The following is a 21,439-nucleotide window of genomic DNA, read 5'->3' as shown; positions in this document are numbered from 1 at the left end:
TGCCACTTCGTCCCAGGGACCAGAAGGAATGTCTCTGCATGCCATAGGTGATGTCCTCACACATCCGCAAATGTACAATGTGTGACATATCAGAAGTGTATTTTTAGACTCTCAGGTGGTACCAACTATGAACCACTTAGAACTAAATCTTTCTGCATTGATGAGTCATTTTGGACTTTGCTGAAAACCTCAGCTTCACTACTGCCTATCCAACACCCACCTTGTTGAAGCCTGTGAAGGACACTTGCAAGAATGTTTGTCCAATTTCTCCAGCCTCTCTGATTTCACAAATAACCCTTTTTTACATGACACACTTTGATTTAATCTTCCAGTCGCCACTCATTATTTTTCCTCCCTCTCACGTTCCTCACTCCATTTGTACACTACTTGTTTTTTCAACAACCCACATAAGAAGCATGTTCTATTAGAAAAATACGGTATGAGCTGAGAATGAAATTCTGCCTCACCCAGAAACTTCTGATCCTTTTTTTTATGGGCCTCGGCATCCCAGGTATGGTTTTGAATAAATCTTCCTTCAGCAGAAATAAAGTGATCTAAATAATCTATTTTGTAATTAGCAGACTTGGATTGGTTTGCCTTCAGCATGAGTTCATTCTCACTCAGAATTCTTAGCACACATTTTTCTCACTCTTTGTGTGCCCACACAATAGGAGTCAGCCACTCGCTGGCTTCAACTTGCTCTATAATACCTTGTGAACACAAATTATCAAGTTAAATTTTGAGAAGCATGTCTAACGTTATATGGAATATCTCCTACTTTACAAGAGGAGGGAACAGCACCTTCTTTGAGTTTGGTACATTGCATGCAATTTTTTGCACAGCCATCATCTTGCAAAAATACTTGGGAAAGTCCCCAATGAGTTCATTATGTACTGAGCCTATACATTTAACTTAGAACTTGTGAAGTGGCATTGGGATTTAAGGAAATACCCAAGTGTTTTATTTTTTTACGTAGCCAACATACAACACTGTCACTATTGACTAGAACATAAACTTTCCCTTTAACCTTGTTTCCTCTGACGTCCCATGAAATTACCAATCAGTTCCATTGACTTGCCACCATACCCAAAGGTATGTACTGAACATCCAGTCAGACTTACTTTCCCTTTAATTAATCTCTCATAACCACATCAGATATTAGTCTTAGATGCACCCCAGAATCTATCATCATTTAAAGATCAATAACATTGTCTGAGAGTCGGTCAGAAAGGTGCTCATTGTTATTTTTATCGACCCCCCCCCCCCCATTCACAGCTTCAGTAATTTGTAGTGTTAATTGGCCACTATCAGATGTAACCTTATTGATGTTCTCATTCATTTTCGCAGCATTTTCCAAACTGCCCCTTGTTTCCACATATTTCACACAAACCTTTAATATAAGACATTTTATATGACTTGATCAGTGACCACAATTTTCACACACGAAAACAAGCCCCATTAAGTTTTTGGGGTATTTTTACTTGTAAAATTTGTTTTAAATTTTGTGCTACAGTTTGAACTAATTAGCTGAATTCATGTATTTGCGTAATTGTTCCACACACACTAATTAATGTTCAATCTTTTTTAGCAATAATCAAGTGTCACTTAACGTGGGACCCCCCCTCAACCATTACTCCTTTCTAACCATGTCATTTTTTTTACTTAAGCATGAATTGATCCCTTATGTGTGAAACAGTGCTTAGTTCATACAAAATTTAATTAATTAAATACAGGGCCCTCCTCAATAGGCCCCTGTAGTTTCCTCCACCCTTGCCAGCACGACCAATAACAGAACCAACACAACTACTAACCATCACACCCTACACATGTGATAATTCAGACTATTTCAGGCCCCCTAAGTTATAAGAATGGCTTGGCCAGCATGTTTTAGTCATTTTTAATGTATATTGAATTAGTAAATGATGCTGTGTAAATAATATAAATAATCTTTCATTCATTCGTGTACATCTCTAGTTTAGATGAACAGCGCCACCATGTGGTAGACTGTCATAAGTGCCGGCATCGAGCATCAGAAAGCACCAGCTCAAATTAAGCTCTGTTTTGACAGTAGATACTCCAAAATTATGTTTAGCTGCTAATCTTCATAATGCAGTAACATAATCCTCCACAGATGAATTGTCTCTGATTACGCATCACAAAGTGATATCTTTGTAGGACAATGGAAATCTTTGGGAAGATAATGTTTGTCAAGTTTTTTTAAATATGTTTCATATTCATTAAAGCTTGTAGAGACGTTTCCCCCCTCAGCATATAATTCTGGTAGATTTTCTAAATCTTCCTTCCCCTCCGGACCAAGAAAATTTAGAAATAAAGATGCTTTTTCTTGCTGTGAAGTTGGAACCTCATTCCTTCAAATAATTTGCACTTTCTTCCATTTTGACCATTTTAATATTGGTTCACTAGGTGAAGGTCTGAAAAATGGTAGTTGGGATTTATTTTGTTTGGTAAGAAATAACATTAAATTCCCAGGGAAAAATATAAATACCAGCACAAAAGTAGTACCTAATCACAGTACACTCAATGTATTGAGAAATATAAAAATTGAAATTATTCTCTGGTACACGATATTGAACTTGAACTACCAGTAGTAATGAGCCTGGTATCCATTGTACTTCGTACGCATAGGTTTGTATCCCATTCTTATCACCAACTGTTGTATCCAGGTGTAATTCATTGACTAGGTCAGGTCCAGAATAATTGCTCAAGTTTATTCTCTAACATAATGCTCCTTCTTACAGGCAGCACAGTGGAGTACAAAGGATCAATAGAATCACACTAAACCTTGAGTATAAACATTTCAAGATTGAATACAAGTTAAATCCCAACATTACACAAAAAGCTTACCTGTACACAACACAGATATTTAGAAACCCGGAGGTGCCCATGTTTAAAAAACTGGTGTTGGTTGGATAGAATAAGTTTGTGTTTTGACAGTGAAGATTCCGAGATTTGTGTAGTGATCAGGATGTATTTCCTTGGATTTGATAGTTGAAAGAACTGGAGGGGAAATTATTAGGATAGTTTAGTAGGGTCCAGTCTGTGTGGCAGACAGAAAAAAAGAAATTTGTTACAATGGTACCAATTCTCCATAAGGGCATCTCAGGTGTGTATAGGTCCCTGATCCTTAATAACCCCGTCCTGCTGGGAAAGAAGAGGTGCCGCTGGAAACAAGATCTTGGTGAGTTAGAGGATTCAGAGTGGCAGAAGGTGAAAATGGCAGTCAGTTTACTCGCTACCTAGTTCAGGCTCAGATTAATCCAGGTTAGTTACTTTCACAGGACTTACAACAACCCTGAAAGGCCGTGGTGGATGAACAAAGCACCCAACCTATATTGTCACTGGTGTAAGCTAGACATCGGGACATTCTATCATACAATATCAGACTGCCCTTTCAGTCAGGGTTTTTGGCGACTGGTGCATACCACGCTGAGCGCAGTCCTAAGAACTCCCATCCACTTAGACTCAAAGAGGGCACTGCTGGGGGTGATGGAGGAGGAAAGGGGATTCAGATTAGCTGTGTTCGTAATAGGATTTTTGCCTTCCAAGCAGACATTGCACATAATTGGAGGAATAGAGACCCCCCCCCCCCCTCTCTTGAGGAGTGGACTAGCGGCATGGCCTATAGTGCCGTAGCAGAGGAGCTGGCTTATAAATAGAGAGGCTGCCCAACAAGTACAAGAGTATTTTGGCTCCATAATGGTGTGATGCTCCGTCTCCTTATTCTTTAAGTTGCACAAGTCTTTTCAATAATTCTTCGATTGTCGACTCTGTTTAATGGCTATTGACATTGTCACATTGATCCAAGTTAGCCACCTATCAGAGTGTTATGTATGGTTTATTATTGCTAAAAATCAAATAAATAGGGATAATAAATTCTGTCTTAGGAGGTTTGTACACTGTGAGATAAGGTTGGGATTCCATGAGGTGTTTCTTTAGGTGAATGATAACTTTTTAAGTGGAAGCTTTGAGGTAAAGTTTTGTAACATGCGCATGCTAATTAATGGCGAACCCTGCAACATCCAGGAGGTCTCTCAGTTGTTCAATGTGCATATTGAAAAGAAACTAGAGGTCATTTAAACCCTGGAGCATTCTAGTTGTATGGGATGAGGAGGACCCTGAGGAGTACATATGGATGAATTCGGTACATACAAAAATGGACAAAGAAAATGAACATAGATCTTTGCTTCTAATTCCTGTGGACTATCAGTGGACAGTGTAGATAACAGAGGAGATGATACATGAAAATCTGAGTTGGTGTGAAAGGAGGATGTTGAATGACAGTTTGTGTTTATGAATTTAGCAGGTACCAATTTGTTTAATGGTGTCCGACCAAGGAAGACTAATAATATGGCAGTACTGAGATCATGATTGTCTAGGGATGTTATTGAGAAGTTTTACCTGACCTGCCTTGGAGTGAGGGAGAGCAAGACAGAGCTTGTAGAAAATGACAGCAAATTATTTAACGATGTGTAATAGGATGGAGTCTTTTGAGTTGCAAGTGGGCTTGATACTGTGCAATAAGCAAAATGCCTGCAGAGAGAGATTTTGTCGACCGGTTGGACACTCAGGAAGGAGGTGGTAGTGAGGTTGACGTTTTGGTGTAGACCTGAGATGGCGGTGATCAGTGGTGGCTGTATTATAAAAGGAGGAGTTGGAAGAAGAGGAGTTGTAGGGAGGACATTGGTCGATGTGATGGAAGTACGCAAGTGCTTCCCAAGAAGTATTTCTCCAAAATACAGGGTTTTATTTAGAATATAAATTGTATTCACTTTTCTACTGAACCCTCCCCACCAAGCCACTGATAGCGCACCCAACAGAAGTCATGTCCCGTTATCTGAGTTGCTACAAGCTTCTGTTTAACTCATGCTAAGTATGAAAGACAAATTAAAAATAAAATCTAATGTAGTGAAAAATGATCTCTGTAGCAACATTTGAATTATTAACTGTCAAGACTATTTTACTTCTTGGAATTGATTGATTTACAAATGTGTTCCTTTTGTTGTAAGTGCTTTGATTGTTTGACCGCAGTATTCCACTGAAGACTTTCTATTTATTGTACTTTAATTCGTTTTTCTATATTTTTTATGCTAGCTTTCACCAAAAAAGACCTGGGAAGGATTCATTGGTGGTTTTCTTGCTACAGTCGTGTTTGGTTTCATTGTAAGTATTTCAGTCCCAGAATATGTGTGAGTACGTAATAGAACTAACAATGTTGTTTTTTCTTACACAAGGGTAAAAGGAAAATCTGCATGTTGGATCCGAGACCGACCCTTTGTATACACACTTATTCACTATACGTTTATTTCATTCATTACAGCTATTGTAAACATTAATTCGAAGTTCTAACAAATAGCAATATAGCTGCTGTGGCGAACACTTATAGAACCTATAAATGAGTTGACCACAGGGGCAAGAATATACATTAGCGCATTTAAAAGAATTTCCAACACAATAACAATACCTGCAGTCTAAAAGTTTGCTTTGAACTAAATCCAGACGTTTCAAAATTGCATCTATTTAATTGGGGGACAGTGCCCCGCAATACATTCTGTGGCCGCGTCTGTGCATTTCCTAATTCCCGAGGGAATAGAGAATCTGTTAGCAGATGTCTACAAGCATTAGGCAAAACCTGCCATATATACAATAAACGAACGCACTTTTCCTCAGCAAACCATAGACAATATTCTGTGTTTTCCTCGTGTCATTCTCCTACCAAAACGAAAACCTAATATTGAAAACAGACAAAGCCCGAGTATGGTAAGATTATGCTTCCTTTCTCATACACATAGGCTACACCAAATATTTCTGTGGTTCATTGAAAGTGTAGGGGATTATAGAGGCATCACATCTACTTTTCCTGCTTAATTACCTAATTGTCTTCATAAAGTGAAATCAGTCTTCCCGGTTTAATAGCCATTGCTTTAAACTTGGGCAGTTGTTTGGCCCCGACGTCATCTTGCTGCAGATTGTGCATTGATATCACCCTCGATAATATCCATAGTCAAAGTCAACAAGCTTCCACGGGTGATGTCAGATCACAATCCACTCACGTTGGATATATCTATACCAAATTATCAAAAACAAGCAATAAATTGGACATTTGAAAGAGCCCTGCTACAGGATCCTAATTATGTTGACCGGATGAAAGAATGGATTAAAATGTTTTTTGAGATAAATAGAGGGACTGCTTCCCAGGCAGTAGTGTGGGATACTTTGAAGGCTGGCATAAGAGGGGAGACAATCAGCTACTCTATCAAACGGAGTAAGACCGAGAAAGAGGAGGTAGAGGGAAAGCTGAGGGCAGTTGCCATCATTGAAGGAGAACTTATTGGAGCAATAAGAGCAAAGCGGAATGTCAAGGGAATAACACTTAAACTATCTATTGCTAAGGCAGCAGTAGGGGAGGTATTCGCGTCTAAGGCAGCAAGGAAATATCTGGCCCGGAAGAAAGATCAATATGAGTATAGCGAGCAGATTGGCCGTATACTAGCTATCCGAACTCGCCAGGCAGCTACCAAAGGGGATATATCGGAGATTAGGTCTGAGACAGGGGTCATAGCAAAGACACCAGTGGAGATATGTTTAATCTTCCAGGATTTCTACCAAAAATTATATAATCCTGATGAAAGGGCAGACAGTAGCGAAATAGAGGGATATTTAGAGAGCGCTACATTAGAGAAGTTAACGGAGGATAAAGGTTTTCTGGAAAGCACCTTTACTCTGGAAGAAATGCAGAGAGCAATTAAGGATTTACCTGCGGGGAAAGCAGTAGGCCCAGACTCCATTCCGTTGGAATTTTATAACAAATTCCTCCCTTATGTAGAAGAAGACCTTCACAAACTAATGATTAATATACAAAAGGGGGTGGCACCCTCTGAGTCCTGGGGGGAGGCAACTATGGTGGTTTTTCTTAAAAAGGACAAGCCCTCTAACGATCATGGGTCTTATAGACCAATAAGTCTAATGAACAGCGACACTAAAATTTTCTCTAAGATGCTGGCCAATAGGCTGAGCATGGTAATAGGTAAGGTCATCTCTCCCGACAACACAGGTTTATTCCTGGTAGGGGCACGGCAGAGCATATTAGAAGAGTGCTTACATTATTTGATGGCACGGCAGCCTCACGAGATCCTATGGCGTTAATATTGTTAGACGCCGAGAAAGCGTTTGATAGGGTCTCGTGGGGCTTCCTTTAGGCAGTATTAAAGAAACTTAACCTGGGGGATGGCTGTGTTAGAGCCCTAAGAGCATTATATCACAATCCAAGGATAAGACTAAGAATCATGGGGGAGATGAGTGGGATAATAAATATTGGACGGGGTTGAGTATTCTGCCAGTAGTGCTAAACGGATATGAAACAAAAATCTTAGGGTATGCTGATGATCTTGCCATTATATCAAGAGATCAAGTTTTGGCTTTAGTGGAAATAGAAGACGAAGCAGCAGTCTATGGGAATCTTTCAGGGTATAAATTAAACAAGAATAAAACGCAAATAGTTAATCAAAAGATTGCAATGGCAGATCAAAGGATAGTGGAGACAGCAGTTTATTTGGGGATAAAAATAACATATGACTTATCAAAAGTAGTGGCAAAGAACCTAAACCCAGTAATAAAAAAGGCAAAAACTGACTTTGAAAGGCTAAATAATTTGCACCTAACAACAATAGGCCGGTGCAACATAATAAAGATGCTGTTTTTGCCAAAGGTGTTATATCTATTTCGGACTATCCCTTTAAAATTCAATAATAGCTGGTTCAGCGAGTTAGAGGGAGTCACAAACAGATTTATTTGGGCAAAAGGCAAAACACGTCGGGGCCTAAAATTCTTATCCTTGCCAAGAGAACGGGGCGGTATAGCGGCACCGGATTTTAAAGCTTATTACTAGGCCACTGTTCTACAGTATATTAGAGGGCTGCTAGGCAGGAACTTCTGATAGATACATCTGCCGTGTGGATTCCTCACCTTGTGAATATCCCCCTTGCGTCAGCAACGTTCGGTATTTTTCTTCGTGGACGACGTCATAGGAGCACGGCATCACGCGCGACTCCGTCTGACGTCACCAACTCCTTATTAGGCCCACGTCGGCGTGATGACGTCAGTTCCCTTTTTTCCGCGTCGTCGACGCTAACGGTTTCTGGGATCTTCTGCGATACTTAGTATCTTCTTCTGTTTTGTGTTACTATTTCATCTGTTGAGTGTTCCTTCTTCGTCGAGAATGTCGTCGAGGAAGACTGGGTTCAAACAGTGTGGATCATGGGCTCGCATGATGTCGATCACCGATCCACATGGTGATTGTTTATGGTGTCTTGGATCAGACCATGACGTTAAAAACTGTCTCCTGCTTCAAAATGAATCCTAAAGCCTTACGTGACCGTGAAGCTAAACTTCTTCTAGCGAAGGTAAAAGGAAGAGAAGCTGATAGATCGAAGTCGACGTCTAGACGCTCGAAGTCGAGACAGAAGTCGCGATCGAAGTTGAGGTCGAGGTCGGCTTTGAGGTCCAGAGCGAGGTCGAGGTCCAGAGAAAGATCGAGGTCCGGATCCAAGTCGGCTTCGGGTCATGCTTCTAGCTCTTTGAAGAAGAAGCACAAGAGGAGAAAACATAGCTCGAGACATCACTCTGGTAAAGACTCTTCAGATTCAAAGAAAAAGTCTCGAAGACATCATAAGGACTTTGTATCTCCTTCTCCTTTACAATCTCTTCGAGGTTCCCCGACTCCGGAACAAGAACCTGATCCGGAATCACACCATTCTTCGGATCATGAGGTAGAAGAAGTTCCTCAGACTCAGACTCCGGTGGAAGTCCCTGTAAATCTTGAAGGCCAGGATGAACCGATGCCGGAACAACCTCCTTGGGAACAACCAATTGGTTCGTATCCTCCCTTTCCTGGTCCGGGACAAGACCCCTCGCATTTTCTTAATGCGATATTTGGAGTCTATACTAGAGCAATGTACCCCACCGGTGCACCGGTTCGTCCCGTGGGTCCATTGTCTTTCAACTTGGGCATTCCTCAAACTTATGCCCCGGCTCCCTTTATGCCGTTTATGCCGGCGCCTTATGCACCTTGGCTCGGTACGGCTCCGCCGAGGTCATCGACCCAGCATACGGCTTCGCCGGCTCCGGATCGTCCTCGTGAATCTAATCGAAGTACCACGCCGATTCGTGAGTCTCATCCTCCTGCTGCTCCGGCTCCTTGCTCGACGCCGGATCCATCGACTTCGATTCGTATGGAATGGTCGAGGCGCAGAGCTTAACGCCTCTTGGAAGAAAAGGAGTACGAAGATCCTGAAGTGGAGGAAGGTGAACTTCTGGATCAAGGAGACTGTTTTGACGACCTTCATAGTGCCAGTGGCCTAGAACTTTCTCCTGAGTGGGGTTTGCCATCAGTTTCTGATGCACCATCAAAGGACGTGACACCTTACCACATTGTAATTAGAAAGGCTGCAGATCTACTTAATCTGACCTTACCTACTGTTGAATACAAACCTAATATTCTTACAGAGGTTTTACATTCACCCTCATCCATTATTGAGCCTACACTTCCATTTACTGAGGCTTTGACTGAACCAATAATGGAGGTTTGGAAAAGACCATTGACTGCTCCTGCGGTTTCCAGATCTGTAACGAGACGTTACAGAGTGGCACCTGGTGACCCCGAGTTCCTCTCTTCACATCCTTCCCCTGAGAGCTTGGTAGTACAAGCCGCTTGTTCCAACAGGTCGGCAGGTTCATTTCCTCAAGTACCAGCAGACAAAGACTCAAAGAAATTGGACCAATCTGCTAAAAAGATTTTCTCATCAAGTAGCATGGCTCTAAAATCTACTAATGCTACTTGTCTGCTAGGGAGATATGTACTTGCTTTGATGGACTCTGTGAAGCAACTGTCATCTAAGCTTCCTGAGGATGATAGCAAAAACTTTAAAGAAGTAGTCTCCGACACTCAAGCTGCAGCCCGCTTAGTCATTCAGAGTGGCATGGACACGGCTGACTCGGTTGCCAGAATTATGGGTTCTACTGTTGCCACCAGAAGGGCTGCATGGCTAAAATCTTCTGACTTTTCAGCAGACGTTCAATCCACTTTAATGGACTTGCCTTTTGATGGGACAGGCCTCTTTGGGAAGAAGGCGGATGTGGCTTTGGAGAGATTCAAAGATAGCCGGGCTACAGCAAGATCTTTGGGTCTTCAGGCTAGAGGTTCTGCCACTAGGAAGTTTAGAGGATTTGATAGATCCACTTTTCGTTCCTATAAGCAAGGCCAGCAACAGCAACAACAGCAGAACCCTTTGTATAAATCTTACAGAGGCAAACAAAGGGGACGTGCTCGTGGATGCCAAGCCTCCTCCTCCTCTACTTCCTCCAATAATACCCATCCCCCACCTACATCAGCAAAGCAGCCCTAGATCCACCATTCTGGATCATGCGGGTCCAGTAGGGGGTCGGCTTACTCATTTTCTACGGGATTGGGAATCGGTTACATCAGATCTTTGGGTTCTCAATCTCTTAGAAAATGGGTATGCACTTCCCTTCCAGGAGTTCCCTCCCAATTACCCTCCTTGCCAAGGTTATTGTTCGGAGGACCACCTTCTTCTCCTGCAGGAAGAAGTCCTGGCACTGTTCAGAAAGGGTGCGATAGAGGTGGTTCCGGAGCTGGAGAGGGGTCAGGGGTGCTACTCCCGGTATTTCCTGATACCCAAGAAGGATGGCAGGCTTCGGCCAATCCTGGACCTCAGGATTTTGAACCTCTATCTCAAACAGGAGAAGTTCAAAATGCTCACACTTGCAAAGGTTCTTCAAGCGCTGATGGAAGAAGACTGGATGGTGTCGATCGACTTGCAGGATGCGTATTTTCACATCCCCGTTCTGAAGTCGCACAGAAAGTATCTCCGTTTTACGGTGGGATCGCAACACTACCAGTTTGCGGTCCTTCCTTTTGGGCTTACTACTGCGCCTCGAGTTTTCACCAAGGTGATGGCAGTGGTGGCTGCGCATCTCAGAAGATCGGGGATTCCTGTGTTCCCCTATATAGACGACTGGCTGATAAAAGCGGAGTCGCCGGAGAATGTGCTTCATCATCTGCAAGAGACAACTCAGTTGTTGCACAGGTTGGGTTTTTCGATAAATGTACCCAAGTCTCACCTGGTGCCCTCCCAGCACAACCTGTTCATAGGTGTGGTACTGGACACTTCTGTATGTCGTGCATTCCCTCCACCTCAAAGGATTCATGACATACAGGAAATGATTCCTTTATTCTACAATGGAGCGGTTGTTCCAGTCCTGAAGGTCCTTCGTCTGCTCGGTCTGATGGCTTCTTGCATTCTGTTGGTCAATCATGCACGCTGGCACATGAGGGCACTCCAGTGGTGCCTCCGCAGGCAGTGATATCAACACAACGGAGATCTCAGGGAGTCAGTGAGGATCTCCAGAGAAGCTGCAGTGGATCTGTCTTGGTGGAGCGTGGAAGGCAATCTGTCGCAAGGAAAGCCTTTTCAACTTCCTCCATCGGTGTCCACGGTAATAACGGATGCATCCACTCTCGGGTGGGGTGCTCATCTGGGGGACCTGGAGGTCAAAGGTCTTTGGTCTCCAGAGGAAAGGTTGCTTCATATCAACCTTTTGGAATTGGGGGCGATACGTCGGGCGCTCAAGGCCTTCCTCCCTTTCCTTCGCGGTCAGTCGGTTCAGGTCCTGACGGACAACACGACCGCGATGTGGTACATCAACAAGCAGGGAGGAGTAGGGTCGCAGTGTCTTTGCAGAGAGGCTCTGCGTCTCTGGTCCTGATGGCAAATCATCTGGCCGGAGTTCTGAACGTTCGTGCAGACAGTCTCCGTCGGCAGTTCTCTGCCGACCACGAGTGGAGGCTTCACCCGGAGGTGGTTCTCGACATCTTTCAGATGTGGGGGACTCCTCAGGTGGACCTGTTCGCCACTCACGAGAATGCTCACTGCCCGTCATTCTGCAGTCTCCAGTATCCGATGCAAGGAGCTTTGGGGGATGCGTTTCAGTTGAGTTGGGGAAATCAACTCCTTTACGCGTTTCCCCCCCACACCCTTGATTCCTTGGGTTCTGACAAAGATTCGCCAGGACCGGGCCCAAGTCGTATTGTTCGCCCCGGATTGGCCAAGAAGGGTGTGGTACACAGACCTTCTCCACCTCTCCTCTCACCCGCTGCTCCGTCTCCCTCACAGGGCAGACCTCCTCTCTCAGATGGAGGGGCAGGTTCTACACCCAAAAAACTAAAAATTTGAGAAGGGTCAAAGGAGATATATTTAAAGACCTATCATCCCATCTCCAACATCAATCACTTATATACCAAGGAGGATGAGAGGTCTAGAATGGGTGGTGACACAAGAAAACTACGAAACGAGTGGATAGTAGAGTGGCAGTTGGCCGAGATATTCCCATCAAACCACCCTAACTTGGCGGAGTTTCATCATATGGGATATTTGTAGGAGCACCCGACTCTACCGCCCAAACCATCAGCTGATGGTGCGGGAGTGGATGAAGATCTTACACTCGTGCCAGACTTACACTCTTAGAGTGGTGATGAAAGTGTACGTGCAGTGCTGTGGTGAAAAAATGTTAAAATTAGCGACTCAGACAGGAACAAGTTTATTAAAGAGAGTCTGAGTGTTAAAGTTAAAAACACGCCAGGTAGTTGGAACTAATGACTACACTATGGCGCTGTGCAGGTGGTCAACATGTTTCAGCCCAGAAGACGTGTCGTCAGGCTTTCGTCAGGACCAAGAGATAGAGCTACTGCCACTAAAGGTGATTTGCAACAAAGTGAAGTGAAAACATAAATAGAATGCAATTAGCTACCATGAACTTGGAGCCCCAATGTCCATATGTAGAAAGTAATTTCCTTTCACAATCCTGAAATATAAACAAGATTATGTACATTACAAATATATACCACAAGTTCATAGCAAAACATGTGTGTACCACACCCTAAACGGGATCAAGAGATATCCCGTCCACCAATAAAGTCTACTTACTCATTCACAGAACACAATTCTTATGTCTGTAAATACTCACCAAGCTTTGCGAGGAAGTGGACCTCACCTCACCCGGCAACCGCTCGGGAATATGAGGCCCCGCTCTAAAGTGCATAAGAAAGCAAAGTGTCCATAAGAATTATAAGCTTTCTACCACTAGTTACACCAACTGTTTATCCAACACCCATTAACTGTGAACTTGCTTAAAAGAGACCATAACACAACATTAAAAAGAGCTGGACATGAATAATGATGAGCTCTGGCCAAAAGACTTTTGCCAGGGAAACTGAGAAAAATAGAGACTAACAAAGGTAAGCAAAGCGCTGCCATATGATAGCAGAGAGCTACAAAGTAAGCATCCAATGTAATATGATGCTGCACACATTTAACATATTTATCATGGAGGCTCGCCTTACCTGTCCGTCGGTACCTCTCTCAGGCGTCCGAGAGGAAGTGGAGGTACCGACCGGAACAGGAAGCCTTCCTTAAATACTACCGTCAATTGGTAGTTAAGTTGTTAATTACCGCTAATCATTTACAGGGAACCGCGTCTTCATTCACAGCGCGCTTGCGCGTAGAAGACCCACTGTAGTGGTGTTGCGGGAAAGCATGCGCCGTGATACCGGCGTCAGGAAGCTCGCTATCCATGCGCGCATGCGCAATAGAGAAAAAGAAGAAGAAGAAGAGGAACTAGTCATGCGAGCATGCGCTGTGTGTATTCAGGCGCATTCTGTCAAATCAATGCAAACACAGCAGCGGAAGCACATAAATACAGACGCGCTGTGCGCACGATCATTGTGGATTCATCTGGAAAAGTGGGTGAACGCCATCATCAGGTTCATTAAAATATATAAATGGACGGAAACGTTACCAACAACCTCGATGTATGTGAGGTTTAGAAATAGGATACATATAGGGCGGAAGCTTCCCCTCCTGCCTAAAACCAAATAGTATATGTACAATAAGGTCATGAAAAAGGAAGGTGGGCAGGCTAAAACAGAGGCATGCTAGAGAAAATATTAATAATAATAAATGTCTCACCGCCTGAAACTGGCCAGTGTGTGATGGACAGAATGATCCAACCAGACTACATATGTTCCTATGCAAAATACATGACTACTAGAGAGTTCTAGTTAGTGATGGAGTGTATCATGTTTAGATCCCGCATGTATTACTAAACAGTGGATGCAGGCACATATTTTAGCTTAGATGGAGATCCACGGAATGGGATCATTCAACCCTTTGCTGTCACTTCGGAGCCTGAACACCCATTTCTGCTCTTTCACAAACAGAAACTTTGATTTATCATTAATATGGGGTGGAATGTATGGATGTTCTAGAATCACCTACTTTAGATCTTCTACTCTGTGTTTCTTTTCCAAAAAGTGGTTAGTGAGGCCGGTCGATTGCTTGTGGCAGCGAATGGTACTCTTATGCTCACTTATTCGTACTTTCATTTTTCTAGTAGTGTGTCCTATGTACTGTAAGGAACACGGACAAGTGATCAAATATATAACACCTTCTGTGTTACAGTTCGTGTGTTTGCGGAGTATCCAGGGTTTGCCTGTGCCTATGTCGACCTGGTCTGTTTTATAGGTCTGTGGACAGGCACTGCAAGAACCACATGGAAAATGCCCACGTACTGGCTGGGTGTTCCAGAGTGTGTTATGGTGTTCAATTTTCTTCATTCCTGGTCTAGTATGCACCAAGCTGTCTCTTATGCTCCGGGCTCTTTTGAAAGAGAACAATGGTGGAGTAATAGTGGTGTCAGCGGTGTTCAGAATAGCCCAGTGTTTCTGCACAGTTTTCTGTATTTGGTTTGACAGGACGCTGAAGGTGCTCACAAATGTTAGTCTATCCAGAGGTTCTTTAATAGTTTTAGTTTCCAGTAGGGCGTCCCTGTTGTTATTAGAGGCCCGCTTCCAAGCTCTACGTACCAGATGGTGTGGGTACTGCCTGTCCTCTAAATGAGCTTGAGGCAACTCACCAACAGTGATTCATACCAACGCGTTGCTGTGGACCCTACTCCTCGCCTACTCACTGAAATCAAGAGCATGGTGGAGGAAGCGAGTTCAGAAGGGTGGATAACACCACATGAGGCCAAATTTCTAGTAACAGACAAACCTGTAATGCCTGCCTTTTACTGTCTACCGAAGATTCACAAACCCACACGGCCTCCCCCTGGCCACCCCATCATCTCCGGTATAGGCTCTATTTTGGAGCCCTTGTCCACCTTCGTAGACTTTTTCTTACGACCCCTTGTGAAAGAGATGCCCACCTATTTGCAGGACACGGCTGATGTCCTTAGACTACTGCCAGAGGTGAGGTTTGACATTGACACTGACCTGCTGGTCAGTTTTGATGTCGAGTCTCTCTATACTTGTATCCCACAGGCAGAGACCCTTGAAGCTATCAGATCTCTCCTTGAGATACGTGATCTACAGAGCATTACTCCTATTAGTTTTATCATGGAGTGTGCAAGGATAGCTATGATGGAAAACCACTTCAAATTTGAGGACCAGATCTACCTACAGACCTCTGGTACCTCTATGGGCAGCATTTTTGCCCCCAGCCTCGCCAACCTATATATGCACCTTTTTGAGCAGAACATCGTGCTCAACCACAGCAACCCGTTTCTCCACCAGGTGTTGCTGTGGAAACGGTATATAGACGACATCCTTGTGATGTGGCGAGGCACGGTTTTAGAAGTGGAAGCCTTCCATGAGTGGTTGAACCACCAGAACCAATACCTCAGGTTCACCATAGAGTGGAGCAAACAACAATTGCCCTTTCTGGACATCCTGATTTCTCCGCAAGATGGCCACCTGGGATGTGAGCTCTACAAAAAACCAATGGCTAAGAACTCACTCCTGTCCTACAACAGTCATCATCCGCGCGCCTTGCGGGACAATCTCCCTGTGGGACAGTTCCTTAGGGTCCGCAGGAACTGCTCATCAAGAGCGGCATTTGATAAACATGCTCGGATTTTATCCAGTAATTTAGAGGACAGGCAGTACCCACACCATCTGGTACGTAGAGCTTGGAAGCGGGCCTCTAATAACAACAGGGACGCCCTACTGGAAACTAAAACTATTAAAGAACCTCTGGATAGACTAACATTTGTGAGCACCTTCAGCGTCCTGTCAAACCAAATACAGAAAACTGTGCAGAAACACTGGGCTATTCTGAACACCGCTGACACCACTATTACTCCACCATTGTTCTCTTTCAAAAGAGCCCGGAGCATAAGAGACAGCTTGGTGCATACTAGACCAGGAATGAAGAAAATTGAACACCATAACACACTCTGGAACACCCAGCCAGTACGTGGGCATTTTCCATGTGGTTCTTGCAGTGCCTGTCCACAGACCTATAAAACAGACCAGGTCGACATAGGCACAGGCAAACCCTGGATACTCCGCAAACACACAAACTGTAACACAGAAGGTGTTATATATTTGATCACTTGTCCGTGTTCCTTACAGTACATAGGACACACTACTAGAAAAATGAAAGTACGAATAAGTGAGCATAAGAGTACCATTCGCTGCCACAAGCAATCGACCGGCCTCACTAACCACTTTTTGGAAAAGAAACACAGAGTAGAAGATCTAAAGTGGGTGATTCTAGAACATCCATACATTCCACCCCATATTAATGATAAATCAAAGTTTCTGTTTGTGAAAGAGCAGAAATGGGTGTTCAGGCTCCGAAGTGACAGCAAAGGGTTGAATGATCCCATTCCGTGGATCTCCATCTAAGCTAAAATATGTGCCTGCATCCACTGTTTAGTAATACATGCGGGATCTAAACATGATACACTCCATCACTAACTAGAACTCTCTAGTAGTCATGTATTTTGCATAGGAACATATGTAGTCTGGTTGGATCATTCTGTCCATCACACACTGGCCAGTTTCAGGCGGTGAGACATTTATTATTATTAATATTTTCTCTAGCATGCCTCTGTTTTAGCCTGCCCACCCTCCTTTTTCATGACCTTATTGTACATATACTATTTGGTTTTAGGCAGGAGGGGAAGCTTCCGCCCTATATGTATCCTATTTCTAAACCTCACATACATCGAGGTTGTTGGTAACGTTTCCGTCCATTTATATATTTTAATGAACCTGATGATGGCGTTCACCCACTTTTCCAGATGAATCCACAATGATCGTGCGCACAGCGCGTCTGTATTTATGTGCTTCCGCTGCTGTGTTTGCATTGATTTGACAGAATGCGCCTGAATACACACAGCGCATGCTCGCATGACTAGTTCCTCTTCTTCTTCTTCTCTATTGCGCATGCGCGCATGGATAGCGAGCTTCCTGACGCCGGTATCACGGCGCATGCTTTCCCGCAACACCACTACAGTGGGTCTTCTACGCGCAAGCGCGCTGTGAATGAAGACGCGGTTCCCTGTAAATGATTAGCGGTAATTAACAACTTAACTACCAATTGACGGTAGTATTTAAGGAAGGCTTCCTGTTCCGGTCGGTACCTCCACTTCCTCTCGGACGCCTGAGAGAGGTACCGACGGACAGGTAAGGCGAGCCTCCATGATAAATATGTTAAATGTGTGCAGCATCATATTACATTGGATGCTTACTTTGTAGCTCTCTGCTATCATATGGCAGCGCTTTGCTTACCTTTGTTAGTCTCTATTTTTCTCAGTTTCCCTGGCAAAAGTCTTGTGGCCAGAGCTCATCATTATTCATGTCCAGCTCTTTTTAAAGTTGTGTTATGGTCTCTTTTAAGCAAGTTCACAGTTAATGGGTGTTGGATAAACAGTTGGTGTAACTAGTGGTAGAAAGCTTATAATTCTTATGGACACTTTGCTTTCTTATGCACTTTAGAGCGGGACCTCATATTCCCGAGCGGTTGCCGGGTGAGGTGAGGTCCACTTCCTCGCAAAGCTTGGTGAGTATTTACAGACATAAGAATTGTGTTCTGTGAATGAGTAAGTAGACTTTATTGGTGGACGGGATATCTCTTGATCCCGTTTAGGGTGTGGTACACACATGTTTTGCTATGAACTTGTGGTATATATTTGTAATGTACATAATCTTGTTTATATTTCAGGATTGTGAAAGGAAATTACTTTCTACATATGGACATTGGGGCTCCAAGTTCATGGTAGCTAATTGCATTCTATTTATGTTTTCACTTCACTTTGTTGCAAATCACCTTTAGTGGCAGTAGCTCTATCTCTTGGTCCTGACGAAAGCCTGACGACACGTCTTCTGGGCTGAAACATGTTGACCACCTGCACAGCGCCATAGTGTAGTCATTAGTTCCAACTACCTGGCGTGTTTTTAACTTTAACACTCAGACTCTCTTTAATAAACTTGTTCCTGTCTGAGTCGCTAATTTTAACATTTTTTCACCACAGCACTGCACGTACACTTTCATCACCACTCTAAGAGTGTAAGTCTGGCACGAGTGTAAGATCTTCATCCACTCCCGCACCATCAGCTGATGGTTTGGGCGGTAGAGTCGGGTGCTCCTACAAATATCCCATATGATGAAACTCCGCCAAGTTAGGGTGGTTTGATGGGAATATCTCGGCCAACTGCCACTCTACTATCCACTCGTTTCGTAGTTTTCTTGTGTCACCACCCATTCTAGACCTCTCATCCTCCTTGGTATATAAGCAGGTTCTACACCCCCACCTCCAGACATTACACCTTCATGCCAGGAGATTGAACGGGGCAACTTGAATTCTTTTTCTCTCCCTCACGATGTGGTGGATGTCATTCTTTCTGCCAGGCGTGACTCCACTAAGTCCATTTATTCGTATAGGTGGTCTAAATTTGTCTCTTGGTGTAGGGAGAGGGATATTGACCCCTTGAAGGCTCATTTGTCTAACATTTTACAGTTTGCTCTTTTTCTGGCGCAGCAAGGATTTGCTGTTGCCACGGTCAAGGGGTATCTTTCGGCTTTGTCGGCATTTCTCTGTTTGCCGAATCAGCCTTCTCTTTTTAAGTCTCCTGTGGTTTTAAGGTTTTTGAAGGGTCTCACTAATAGATTCCCTCCTACTCCTTTTGTTGTTCCTCATTGGGATTTGAATCTTGTGCTGACCTATTTGATGGGTTCTCCCTTCGAACCCTTGCACAAGTGTCCCATGAGGCTTCTTTCTTTTAAAATGGTCTTCTTGGTTGCTATTACCTCGGCAAGGAGGGTAAGTGAGCTTCAGGCTCTTAGTTCCAAGCCCCCATTCTTGACCATTCATGCTGAAAGAATGGTTCTCAGGACCAGGGCTGCTTTTCTGCCTAAGGTGGTTACTCCCTTCCATCTAGGACAATCCATTACCCTTCCTACTTTTTATCCTCCCCCCTCACCCTTCCAAGGAGGAGGAGAGACTTCATCGCTTGGACCCAAAGAGAGCAGTCAGTTTCTATCTCGATAGGACTAAAGACTATCGTGTTGATGATCAACTCTTCGTGGGTTTTGCTGGATGTAAGAAGGGCAGAGCGGTGCACAAGCGCACACTTTCCAGGTGGATAATCCTGTGCATCAAGATTTGCTACTCCCTTGCGGGTAAGGACCCTCCTGAGGGTATTAGAGAACATTCGACTAGAGCAAAGTCTGCAACATCTGCTTTGTCTAGAGGTGTTCCTGTTGAGGACATTTGCAGAGCCGCGACTTGGGCCTCCCTCCACACTTTGGCGAAGCACTACTGCTTGGATACCGAGGTGAGGAGGGATGGCCACTTCGCGCGCTCTGTCCTCCAAGATTTCCTGGTGTAGCAGAGTGGACACCCTCCTCCGGGAGTGGGGACTGCTGTGGGACTCTATTCACAAGGTGAGGAATCCACACGGCAGGTGTATCTATCAGAAGAACAAGTTACTTACCTTCGGTATCGCTTTTTCTGGTAGATACAATATCTGCCTGTGGATTCCTCACATGCCCACCCGCCTCCCCGTTGTCCACTCTGCTATACCTGGTTTTATGTGTTTATATTTTCTGGTTTTTGCTACTTTTGCTGCGCACTTTGTGTGCGGTTTTGATTTGTATGTACTGTGTACACTGTATATTTGTATATTTGCTGTCGTTGGTCCGTCCGGGTGCCTCGAAGGCACGGAAAAAATGGCGGAACTGACGTCATCACGCCGATGTGGGCCTAATAAGGAGTCGGTGATGTCAGACCGAGTCGCGCGCAAAGCCGTGCTCCTATGACGTCGTCAACGCCGGCGTGCTACGAAGAAAAATTCCGAACGTTGCTGACGCAAGGGGGATATTCACAAGGTGAGGCATCCACAGGCAGGTATTGTATCTACCAGAAAAAGCGTTACCGAAGGTAAGTAACTTATTCATCAGGTATAGATGGAGGGGCGAGGTGGTCCCGGATGTATATGAATTACTAGTTAAAGACTCTAATAAGTGGCTTCTCTCATTCAATGAAAGAAGCTACTACAAGAAAGTACGGTTTAAGACCTTAGGGGCAGCAATGTCAGTCTGGTCAGGGATCAGGAAGAAAATAAATTTAGGGAGGATGAACTATTATACCCCTCTATTCAGAAACCCATCACTACCTGTGGTATTTCATGACCAAATAATGAAGGGTTGGGATCTTTTAGGGGTCAAAATTATAGGGGATCTCATAGGCTTGGCTGGTTTATAGCTTTCGAACAAGCACAACGGCTGTATAATTTAGAGCGAAGAGACTTTTTTAAATATTTACAAGTAAGGTCAGTCTTATTAAAAAAACAGGGGGGCGATGTCCACTTCAAAAGAGACGACCTTATGGAATATTTAAGAGATGAGGCAGGTTGTTCTATATCGCAAGTGTATGGTGAAATTTGTAAGTATAAAGAGGATGATTGTGGGAGGATGTATGAAAAATGGCAAACTAAGTTAAATTTATCAGGGAATGAGGCTGAGAAGTCGCTTAAATTATTAAACACAGTGTTGAGGGTAGCAAATCTTCAAACTCAACAATATAAAACCATGTTCGAATTATATTATACACCGCATAGAATAGCGAGATGGGGGGAACAAGTGGGGTAACCGGCCCGAGATGCCAATCTACTCAAGCTGACACTATACATATGTTTGCTTCATGCCCAGCGCTAGATGTTTATAAACGATCGATGGAGCAATTTTTTGAGAAGGCTCTGAGGATCCCTATCTCTTTAACAGACGAAGTCATGATCCTAGGGGTAACAAGGGAGGGTATTGAAACTCCCCATCACGAATTTTTATATTTAGCAATGACACTTAGTCGGCTATGCATTGCTACGATTTGGAAAGATCCAAACCCACCAACTCTGCAACAGTGGATCACACGATTACTGGCTACATACACACTAGAGAAAGCATTATATGAAAGAAAGGGAAGGGCAAAAAAGGAGGCTGGGAGAAGGATCTGGGCCCAAGTTATAGAATGGAAACAGAGGCTAGAAGAGAGGTAGGGGAGG

At 43.9% G+C, this 21,439-nt stretch overlaps 1 protein-coding gene across 1 annotated transcript in view; it reads left to right on the top strand.

Annotated features, from left to right (window-relative positions):
* CDS1 (CDP-diacylglycerol synthase 1) overlaps positions 1 to 21,439 on the top strand; it is a 762,211-nt gene that overhangs the window by 577,373 nt on the left and 163,399 nt on the right. The window contains exon 9 of the mRNA XM_078676295.1: positions 5,113 to 5,181. Within this exon, the coding sequence (XP_078532421.1) occupies positions 5,113 to 5,181 (69 nt within the window). The remainder of the gene's footprint in view (positions 1 to 5,112; positions 5,182 to 21,439) is intronic.

This window comes from Lissotriton helveticus, chromosome 2_1 (assembly GCF_964261635.1).
Source record: "Lissotriton helveticus chromosome 2_1, aLisHel1.1, whole genome shotgun sequence".
NCBI classification, from domain to species: domain Eukaryota; kingdom Metazoa; phylum Chordata; class Amphibia; order Caudata; family Salamandridae; genus Lissotriton; species Lissotriton helveticus.
This window is presented reverse-complemented; position numbering and strand designations above follow the sequence as displayed.